Source organism: Neomonachus schauinslandi, chromosome 9, assembly GCF_002201575.2.
Source record: "Neomonachus schauinslandi chromosome 9, ASM220157v2, whole genome shotgun sequence".
NCBI classification, from domain to species: domain Eukaryota; kingdom Metazoa; phylum Chordata; class Mammalia; order Carnivora; family Phocidae; genus Neomonachus; species Neomonachus schauinslandi.
The window spans coordinates 91,842,864-91,854,528 of record NC_058411.1 but is presented as its reverse complement, the minus strand read 5'-3'; the positions used below and the strand labels follow the sequence as shown (position 1 = coordinate 91,854,528).

General features: G+C 40.1%; 1 protein-coding gene across 1 annotated transcript in view; it reads left to right on the top strand.

Annotated features, from left to right (window-relative positions):
- MYO5C (myosin VC) overlaps nt 1–10,632 on the top strand; it is a 90,392-nt gene extending 79,760 nt beyond the window's left edge. Inside the window, exons 37-41 of the mRNA XM_021693732.1 lie at nt 1,517–1,667; nt 2,304–2,586; nt 8,275–8,449; nt 8,868–8,948; nt 10,480–10,632. Coding sequence (XP_021549407.1) covers nt 1,517–1,667; nt 2,304–2,586; nt 8,275–8,449; nt 8,868–8,948; nt 10,480–10,632 — 843 coding nt within the window. The remainder of the gene's footprint in view (nt 1–1,516; nt 1,668–2,303; nt 2,587–8,274; nt 8,450–8,867; nt 8,949–10,479) is intronic.
- The last annotated feature ends 1,033 nt before the right edge of the window (nt 10,633–11,665 follow it).

Below are 11,665 nucleotides of genomic sequence, written 5' to 3'. Positions count from 1 at the left end.
TTTCTGTTCAAATTGCCTACTAGACACCAGTTTTCCATTTTTTTTTTCTTATTGATTTGTAGGAGATCTTTACGTATCATGGATAAACCATGGCTTGTCTTGTAATTTTCTTTATGGAGTCTGTTGTACACAATTTCTGAATTTTGGTATATCAATCCTATTCTTTTATGATGTGTGTTTTAGTATCTTCAGGAAATTCTCCCTGCCCTGAGATCATGAACTTATTCTCTTACTTACTTCTGAACTTCTGTAATTCAAATTTAGAGCTCACAATTATGCTTTTATCTATCCAGAATTGGTGTGATTATTTATCCCACGATGTGTGAGATAATGATCTCATATCTTCTTCCGTGTGGATAGCCAATTGTCCCAATGAGGGAAAAGTAAGATATAAAAGTAACTCTACTAGTACTAGAGAACAAAAAGAGAAATAAGTAAAGAAAATCCAACCTCTGACTAAAAGGGATACCAAAAGGAGCAGGGGGTACAGCCCAGTCCATTTAAGACAGACTCGCATGTGTGTGACATTAATGGAAGAGGATATTATTCAGCACCATTTATTTTTTTACCCTTTCTTTGACCCCTCAGCCAGGTATAGAGCATTCTTTTCCCTGTCTGCGTGTGTTTTTAATTGCTATATTTTCATTTCTATTTCAGTGGTTCTTTTTCACATCTGCCTCTTATTATATCCTCTACTTAATGCTTTCTTTTTCTTTTATCTCTTTGAACACATTGAATATATTGTATTAGTCTGGTTGGGCTGTTATCACAAAATACCGCAGACTAGAAGTCTTTTAAACCACAGAAATGTATTTTCTCACAGGTCTAGGGGCCCGAAGTCTGACACCAAGGTGCCAGCACGGCTGGTTCCTGCTGGGAGCTCTCTTCCTGGCTTGTGGATGGCCGCCTTCTCGTTGTACCCACCCACAGCCTTTCCTTGGTGCACGGGTGTGGAAGAAGACAGATTGAGCTTCCTAGTGTCTCTTATTAAAGGGACACTAACCCTATCAGATTAGGGCCTCACACTAGGACCTCATTTGATCTGAATTACCTGATCACAGGCAAATACAGCCACACTGGAGGAGGGAGGGCTCCAACATATGAATTTGGGAGCATCACAAACATTTAGCCCATAGCACACATTTTTAAATATTTCATATTGATCTATGTTCTATAATCATGAAGTCATGAATCTCATGTATTGCATCTGCTGACCTCTTGCAGCTGTTTGTTTCCTTTGGTGCTTTGCAGGCTTTTTCGGTGAGCTTCCGTGGGAGTTGTTTTGCACTGTATTCTGTAGGTGCTGGGGGCACATATTTAGAGGGTGAGGAGGCAGTACGGCTACAGTTAGTTATAGAGAAGAAGCAGTACCACAAACGTGCGAGCTCCTTTCATACAAATCAGACACTAGGCTTTAAAGTACAGGAGCTCATTGGAATGTCCCTAATAGAGATAGTGTTTTAATTTCCTACATGTCTATATCATTCTAATACTTATATGCTCACATTACTTTCAGGAATTCATGAAGCTCAATAGTCCACGTCAGAATAAGAATTGCTTGAACAATTTTGACCTTTCAGAATACAGACAGATTCTTAGTGATGTGGCTATACGAATATATCACCGGTTCATTATTGTTATGGAAAATAACATTCAACCAATAATAGGTAAGAAAAGAATTGATGACCAAAAAATATTTATGGTCACCCGGAGACCTTAAAAAAATAAATCCAGTATAAGGCATGTGATTACAAAGAATATAATTTTAAAACCAGAGAAGTTTAATTGTGTAAATGTCTACTTTTTAATTCTTTTTAATTGCTTGAAATCATGACCTATATAAAAGCACATGGTTCATAGTTTCCTGGCTGTAAGCGTGATTCACCCTGAAGGGAAAGCCTAGGGAGACCTGCTACTACTTACGTAGCTAATCCTAGGTCGTAACTAAGTGTTTTTGAAATCTTAAAGTCCCGCTATAGTTTCTAACAATTTTCTGAAATTTAAATACTTCAGGCTTTAGATGGTTCCAGACCATGAGTTATCATGGTAACCTGCTCCCTCTCCTGTGAAGTTGAAAGAAGAGGGACTCCAAGCTGTTGTAAATGGCCTTGCACTCTGTCCACCTCCTCCATCCGGGGCTCCCCACTCCTCGATCCTCCCGCTTCCCCTGTCACAGCTGCGTCCACTGCTAACTCCTGCAGAAAACATCCTGCTTCCTGGAACAGACCCAGGAGAGCAATGGAAAATGTTCTCTGGTTGTCCCCCCCTGTGTGTGCAAGAAATGCTTGTGTTTTCCTCTCTAGTGCCGGGCATGCTGGAGTACGAGAGCCTGCAAGGCATTTCTGGCCTGAAGCCCACAGGCTTCCGGAAGCGGTCATCTAGCATAGATGACACGGATGCCTACACGATGACCTCCGTCCTGCAGCAGCTGAGCTATTTCTACAGCACCATGTGCCAGAACGGCCTGGACCCTGAGCTGGTGAGGCAGGCCGTGAAGCAGCTCTTCTTCTTGATCGGGGCCGTCACCCTGAACAGCCTCTTCCTGCGCAAAGACATGTGCTCCTGCAGAAAAGGGATGCAGATCAGGTAAAACCCATAAACCTCCGCTTATACCCAGAGGCAGCTGGGAATGTCTGGGGCCACAGCCTGCTGCCCCCACTGCATGAGCTGCACTGCTCAGGTGGGGGTTGTGCAAGAGGACTCTTGGAAACTTGGGAATGTCTGCGGTTGGATGCCCGCCCCGCCCCCCGCCCCACTCCATCACTGTGCACCAGGCTAGCTTGGCACCCAAACCCAGGGCCTTCCTTCAGTGGTTAAAGACTAGTAACTAGTAATTGTTACTATCTTTATTGTCATTCCTTCTGCTTGCTTTGGATTTATTTTGCTGTCCTTTTTCTAGTTTCTTAAAGTAGAAGCATTGGTTATTGACTTTGAGACCTCTGTTTTCTAAAGCATTTAATGCTATAAACTTCTCTCCAAGCACTAACTTTATCCCACAAATTTCTAGATGTTTTATTTTCATTTTTGTTGAATTGAAAATAGTATCTAATTTCCTTGGAGTCTTACTCTTTGACCCGTGGATTATTTAGAAGTATGTTGTTTCAGGGGCATCTGGGTGGCTCAGTTGGTTAAGCGTCTGCCTTCGACTCAGGTCATTATCTCTGAGGTCCTGGAATCGAGCCCCGAGTTGGGCTCCCTGCTCGGCAGGGAGTCTGCTTCTCTCTCTCTCTCTGCTCCTCCCCACCATTCGTGTGCTCTCTCTCTCAAATAAATAAAATCTTTAAAAAAAAAAAAAGAAGTATGTGGTTTCATTTCCAAGTATTCAGAGACTTTCTTGCTACCTTTCCATGACTTTTAGTTTAATTCCATCTGATCAAATAATGTATTCTTTCAGTCACACTCTTGGAAACAGAAGATAGAATGGTTATTGCCCAGGGCTGAGGAGAGAGGGGAAGGGGGAAGTGTTGTTCAACAGATACAGAGTTTCAGGTCTTCAAGATGAAAGAGTTCTAGGGATCTGTTACATAACATGGTGCATACAGTTACCTCTTATACTGTACACTTAAAAAAGGTTAAGATGGTAAATTTTATATGTGTCTTTTATCATAATAAAAAAACAATCTCAAGGTGCAGGTTGAAAAATACCATAGATTAATATACCATAGATTAAGACACCAGAGTCACCAACCATCCCACTTTGCCTGAAACATTCCCAGGTTTATTTGTTAAATAAAAACTTCTAAATATTTTTACATTTAGAAAAACTTTGTATCATCTCAGTTCTTTTTAAATTTAAGAAGATTTGGGGCACCTGGGTGGCTCAGTCGTTAAGCGTCCACCTTCAGCTCAGGTCATGATCCCAGGGTCCTGGGATTAAGTCCCACATCGGGCTCCTTGCTCAGCGGGAAGCCTGCTTCTCCCCCTCCCACTCCCCCTGCTTGTGTTCCTGCTCTCGCTATCTCTCTCTCTGTCAAATAAATAAATAAAATCTTTTAAAAAAATAAAATAAAATAAATTTAAGAAGATTTGCTTTTATGACCCAGAATATGGTCTGTTCTTGTGAATGTTCCACATGCAGTTGAAATGTATATTCTGCTGCCATTGGGTGGAATGTCCTATGTCAATTAGACCCTGTATGTTCTTTCAGTCAGTTTTTGCTTTGTGTATTTTGAAACTCTGTTGTTAGGTGCATATACGTGAAGAATTGTTATGTCTTCTTGGTGAGTTGACCATCCTAACATTATGTAGGCTCCTTCTTTATCCCTGTAATGGTAATCTTCTCTGCTCTGAAATCTACTTTGTCCGAAAGCCTACTTTTTCTTTGGATTAATGTTTTCATAGTGTATCTTTTTTCATCCTTTTACTTTTAACCTACCTGTGTCATGTTTGAAGTGACTTTCATAGAGGCAACAGAAATTTTGGTCTTGCTTTGGTTTTTTGTTTTTTTTAAACCAGTCTGACAATCTGTGCTTCTTAATTGGGGTGTTTAGACCATTTAATTAATGTAATTATTGATATGTTTAGATTTAAGTCTACCATTTTATTCTTTTTTTTTTAAGATTTTATTTATTATTTATTTGAGAGAGAGAGAATGAGAGAGAGCACATGAGAGGGGGGAGGGTCAGAGGGAGAAGCAGACTCCCTGCTGAGCAGGGAGCCCCATGCGGGACTCGATCCAGGGACTCCAGGATCATGACCTGAGCCGAAGGCAGTCGCTTAACCAACTGAGCCACCCAGGCGCCCCCATTTTATTCTTGTTTATTTGTTCCTTCTGGTTTTTATTTGTCTGATCTCCTTTCTCTGCCTTCTTTTGGGTTCTTTGAACATTTTTTGGTACCCCTTTTAAATTTATCTACTGTGAGGGCACCTGGGTGGCTCAGTCCGTTAAATGTCCAACTCTTGATTTCAGCTCAGGTCATGATCTCAGGGTTGTGAGATCGAGCCCTGTGACAAGCTCTGTGCTGGGCATGAAGAGTATCTCTTTCTCCCTCTCTCTTTGCCCCTCGCCCCCCCAAAATTTTATCTACTGTGTTTTTACTACACATCATTATATATATCTTTTCAGTGGTTGTTCTAGGGATTATAGAATATATACTTAACTTTTCAGTGTATTTAGTTAGTTAGTTTTAAGTAGGCTCCATACCCAACATGGGCCTTGAATTCACCACCCTGAGATCAAGACCTGAGCTGAAATAGAGCCGGACACTTAACTGACTGAGCCACCCAGGTGCCCCTTTTAGTCTATTTAGAATCATTATCTGAACCATGTCGAGTGGAATGTAAGAAGCTTACCACCATATAGGCCCCTTCCCCCTTTACGTTATAGTTGTCTTATGTATGATATCTACAGACATCAAAAACTCTGCCACATAATGTTATAATTTTCATTTTAAATCATCTAACATATTTTAAGAAACTCAATAGAAGAATTGTCTATTACATTTACCCACATATTTACCCCATTTCTGTTACTCCTTCATTCCTAATATTCCAAGTCTTGTTTTTACCCCCAAATCTCATTTTGATATCATTTCCTTTCTGCCTGAAGAAATGCTTTCAGTAGTCCTTGTACAGCAGGTTTACTGGAAATACTTAGTTTTCTTTCATCTGAAAATGTCTTCATTTCACCTTCATTCCTGAAGTATATTTTTGTGGGATATAGAATTTGGGTTGACATTCCATTTTCTCATCACTTTAAAAATGTGAAACATTTTTCCATGGTTTTTGATAAGAAATGCAAGGTTATTTGAATTATTGTTTCCCCACAAGTAATGCACAGTTTTTCTCAGATTGCGTTCAAGATTTTATTTTTGCCTTTGATTTTCCACAGTTTAATTAGGATGTGTCTTGGTGTGGATTTCTTTGAGTTTAACCACTTTGAGATTCCCTGAGCTTTTTGAATCTGTAAGCTTGTACATCTCACTAAATCTGGGAACTTTTCAGTGATTTCTACAAATATTTTGTCTGCATCATAATTTCTCCTTTCCTCTGGAACTTCAATAACACAAATGCTAAACCTTTCATTATGGTTCCATGGGTCCATAAAGTTCTGTTTATTTTAGTTTATTTTCCCTCTGTATTCTTTAGATTGAATCATCTCTCTTGACTGTTTCCTCTGACATCTCTATTCTGCTGTTGAGCCCATTAAAAGAATTCTTTTATTTTTGTTATTATATTTTTCAGTTCTAAAGTTTTTGTTTGGTTTTTCTTTGTATCGTCTTTTTCTTTTCTGAAACTTTCTATCTTTTCATTTATTTCAAGATAGTTTGTCTTTACTTTTTGGAGCATTTTTATGATAGCTTCTTTAAAGTCTCTATGTCATCTCAGAGTTGACATCTGTTGATTGTCTTGTTTGATAAAAATGGAGATTTTCCTGGTTCTTCATATGCCAAGTAATTTTGAATTGTATCCTGGACACTTCTAATATTATACTATGAGACTTACAAATAATGCTACAATAAACATAGGGGTGCATATCTTTTTGAATTAGTGTTTTCATTGTCTTTGGGTAAATACCTGGTAGTGGAATTGCTGGATTATATGACCCCGAGATCAAGAGTCGCATGCTCCTCCAACTGAGCCAGCCAGGTGCCCCCAACACTCAATTTTTAAAAACAGCTTCATTGATAGATAATTTACATGCTGTCAAGTTTATCCATTCTGCAAACTATATCCATATAGTTCAAAGGGTTTTGGTATAGTTGCAGAGTTGTGCAAACATCACCATAATGTAATTTTAAAACATTTCCATCACTCCAAAAAAGAATGCAGCAGCATTCTTTTTTTTTTTTTTAAAGATTTTATTTATTTATTTGACAGAGAGAGACACAGCAAGAGAGGGAACACAAACAGGGGGAGTGGGGGAGGGAGAAGCAGGCTCCCTACTGAGCAGGGAGCGTGATGCCGGGCTCGATCCCAGGACCCTGGGATCATGACCTGAGCTGAAGGCAGCCGCTTAACGACTGAACCACCCAGGCGCCCCAGCAGCAGCATTCTTATCCACTACCACATCCCAACTTCACAGTCCCCTCTTCCTCAGGCTAGGCAACCACAAATATATTTTCTTTCTCTATAGGTTTGCCTGTTCTGGATACTTTTTTTTTTTTTAAAGATTTTATTTATTTATTTGAGACAGAGAGAATGAGAGACAGAGAGCATGAGAGGGAGGAAGGTCAGAGGGAGAAGCAGACTCCCTGCCGAGCAGGGAGCCCGATGTGGGACTCAATCCTGGGACTCCAGGATCATGACCTGAGCCGAAGGCAGTGGCTTAACCAACTGAGCCACCCAGGCGCCCTGGATACTTTTATAAATGGAATCATAAAATGTGTTGTCTTTTGTGACTGGCTTCTTTCACTTAAATTCAAAAGGAAGTTCATCCATGTGGTAGCATGTATCAGTACCTCCTTCCTTTTTGTTGCTGAATAATATCCCACTGTATGGACATACCACAATTTGTGTATCCATTAGTTGGTGGACATTTTGGGTTGTTTTCATTTTTTGGCTATTAGTAATGCTGCAGTGAACATTTGTTCACAATTTTTTATGTGGACATGTTTTCAGTTCTCTTGAGTATATATCTAAAAGTGGAATTGCTGGATCATATGGCAGTTTATGTTTAACACTTTGAGGAACCACCAACCTGTTTTCCTTAGCAGCTCTACTATTTTACATTCCCACTAGAAATATATGAGGGTTCTCAACACTCTCATTTACCCAGAGAGGTTGAGTAACTTTCCAAGCTCACACAATGGATTGGTGGGCCTACAACCCATGCCTCTTACCTTATAAACTTATGATAATTAATGACAGAAACAAGAATAAAAACCCCAGTGGACTGAATGAAACCCTTCTACCAATTGAAAATTTTCTGCCAATATAGGAAAAGAAATCAGTTTTTTATACCAACGTAAGGTCTTCAAATATCACTATGATTTTTTCCTTTAGTAGATTTTCAAATCCATTATTAAGGGTATTTTAATAGGTCACTTTATAAATTATTGCAGTCACTGCTTTTTGCTCAGATTTTCCCCAAAGTTAATGGCTGATATGGCCCCTCACCCCAGACCATCAAGATCCTTAGAATCCTGGATCATGAGAGCTGATCATTTGGTCCAACCCCTCATGTTACAAATGAAGAAACTGCTGGACCATGGTCCTAAGGCTCTCGGTGGACTTGGGTACCCTCTCAGGACACACTGGGGGATTCAGCACCCTCCCCTGAAGTGTTCTCGATGGTTCACCCACTGTTCTCTGTTTCTCTGGCTTTTACTCCAGATGCAACATCAGCTACTTAGAAGAATGGCTTAAAGATAAGAATTTGCAGAACAGCTTGGCCAAGGAAACTTTGGAACCTCTCTCTCAGGCAGCCTGGTTGCTTCAGGTCAAGAAGACCACAGACAGCGATGCGAAGGAGATCTATGAATGCTGTACCTCACTGTCTGCTGTGCAGGTGATCAGGCTTGCTGCGTGTGTCCCTGATCTTTACCAACAGATCATGTCATTGGTGTCGCCCTTTCTGGCTTAGCCAGCCATAGGGTGTGTCTGAATCTCTGTGTGCTCTTTGGGGTGCACACATATCTCCCAAGGACCACCCTCTTAGCTAATAAGCATTTATTTAATACTAACTTAGGACTTAACACAAAAGTGCAAATGATACATTCCCTGCCCACTGAACTCACAGATGTGTATGTATGGGGGGAGGGGAGGGCGTGAGGAAGGAGGCCGGAGCACATGGTTCCTAGAGCCACATTTACAGTATCAAAGAACTGCATGTGGTTCCCAATAGTTCCCAAACCATCAGATTCGTTATTTCATGGACGGACTTGTCGTTTTTCATGGTCTAACACCATCTTATGTGCTGTTTGCAGATCATAAAGATCCTTAATTCATACACACCTATAGATGACTTTGAGAAAAGAGTGACTCCATCCTTCGTTCGCAAAGTACAGGTAAGATCCTTAAGGATGTACCTTTCAATTTTCAGTGTAAGAAATTGAGGGGACCCCTGGGTGGCTCAGTCAGTTAAGTGTCAGACTCTTGATCTCAGGGTTATGAGTTCAGGCCCCATGTTGGGCTCCACACTGGGCATGGAGCCTACTTGAAATGAATGAATAAATGCTTGAATAATTGAATGATTGAATACTGAATATTGAATTAATGTTAGGAAATCTAAGATTAAAGCACATTTACCAAATGAAAGGCACTTAGCAAAAGCAGCAGGAATTTTCCCTGTCAAATACCCATTTTATTTTTTTTATTTTTTTAAATTTTAAAAGATTTTATTTATTTATTTGAGAGAAACAGAGAGCACAAGCAGGGGGAGCAGCAGAGGGAGAGGGAGAAGCAGACTCCCCACTGAGCAGGGAGAGGGGCTCTGTCCCAGGACCCTGAGATCATGACCTGAGCCGAAGGCAGACGTTCAACCGACTGAACCACCCAGACGCCCCCAGAACCCATTTTAGCCTCGGTGGGAAGGGAATGAAAACACCAAAACCGTGATTCACCTGCTGTGTTTCTTCAGCATGTCTTGTTTATTATCAGTCTTCGTATCAGTACTGTGCAAGGGAGCAGAGGCGGAATGGAAAATATGTACCCATTTTTCTTATTTTAATCCCTAAAGTTTCTTCTCCAATCAACTCAGGCATCAATTCTCAAAGTTTGGTTCAAGGATCCTGTGGGTCCTTGAGACCCTTTCAGGGGTTCTGCAAAGTCTTCCTTTTTCCAAATATGTATGTGTGAAGCAGACTTTTCTTCCTATACTTCAACCAAAATAACATATCACCATAGGTTGAATGCAGAGGTGGATATGAGATTCCACTGGTCATACTAAGTCAGACATTAAAAAGATTTATAAAAATATAAAACAATACCACTTCCTACCAATATTTTTTTGTTTTCAAAAATAGTTTTTTTTTCAATAAATGTTTACATGCATTGGGTTTGTTCTTGTTATTTTAATAAATTAATATTTTAAATTATTGTTTTAATTACTAATATGGTAAATATCAATAGTTATACCCACATACACAAAAGCTCTTTGGGGTCTTCAATAATCTTTAAAGAGTATAAAGGGGTCTTGAGGCAAAAAAAGTTTACAAACTACTGAACTAAAAAGGATAACGGCTAGAAAGGTTTAATACTTCAGATCCACTCATGTTTGGGCTTAGAATTATGCCACAAGAATGGATAAGAATAGAAAACAGATCCATTTACAGTCAGTCCACCCCATGGGAAATTAACTTCTGAGGTGAAACAGAGCATGTAAGTAAATATTCATGAGAGCTGATTGGAAATCCTGCAGAGACCATTTCACCACGGGATTGTGTTGTTAAAGGGCTCTTTTGTGCGTTCTCTTACATGATTTTGAAAGGAGCTTTTCAGTGAAGGTGGAGTTGTGTTTTCCTTACCCTAGACTTCTAGTTAGTCATAAAGCAGAATGCACTGGTTTCCTTATTCATTTTTCTCTGGTTTTAATTTCAGGCTCTCTTAAATAGCCGGGAGGATTCATCACAGCTGATGTTGGATACAAAATATCTCTTTCAAGTTACCTTCCCTTTTACCCCCTCTCCACATGCTTTGGAAATGATTCAGATCCCCAGCAGTTTCAAGCTAGGCTTTCTCAATAGATTATAGCAGGAGAAAAGAGAGTAAGTGTACTTTTCCCTCAGAAGCTAAATGAAGATCAAATATGAGGAATGTGCTTTATTCATTGGAACTGGAAATGCTTTGGAACAAGATGTAAGGAAGAACATAAGAATCCGCCAAGATGGGCCACATGTTGCCTGTCTTTTCGTAAGAGTTAACACACACTAGCTGGGGTTGGAAAGTCCATGTCTACCTTCAGAATCACAGCCAGCTTTTACTGGGATTCCTGGAAGGCCCGTATTTTCCTCCAGGTGCCTCTTATCTAGAGCTGTCTTGTGACAGGGCTCCCCCCAGAGGGAGTAGGATCCGGGAACACAGTGTCTCCTAAGTTTTCTAACGTGTGTGTGAAGCCCAGGTACATTTATGAAGCCACCAGTATGTTCCAGGGTTGAGTCTTCCAGGAAACAATCCCGTTTGGCCACAAGGTTGTGTCAAAAGTCCTCTGACCCCATGCCTCCTGCCCCGGGTGGGTGGGCTAGGGTTCACTGACTTTTTACTAAAAATGCTCCTGCATGAAAAAATATTGATTATTTCAGACCCCTCTAGTTTTTAAGAGAACCTTCCATCTGAAATGAATTATATGAAGTATTTTATGTACATATATTCTAAAACGAATGTTATTAAAATTAATTGCCATGCCAAATTGCCAAATTGTCATCTCTTCTGAAAGAACATTTCTTTAAATTTAATCAACCAACACACTTGCCATATTTTTCACTGTTCATACAACAACGTCTTTAAAAACTAAGTTTAAAAGGCAACTTAAATTATTTTCTCTATCTTTTTAGCATTCAAATATGTTCTTAAATTTTCCCATAAAAATACCTGGGGAATTATATCAGTTCCTCATTCTGAGAAACCAGTGTTTCCCAAGTTTTATGGAAATGGACTCTCCCTTGTCCACCCCCCTTCCCCCAAACCTCTTTCTTTCCTTTCAGAGCACACAGTGTCATTTGACACTATGGCCAGAGGCCCCAGGACTTCTCTGCACCGTTCCAGCATCCCAGCCGGCCCGTCCTCT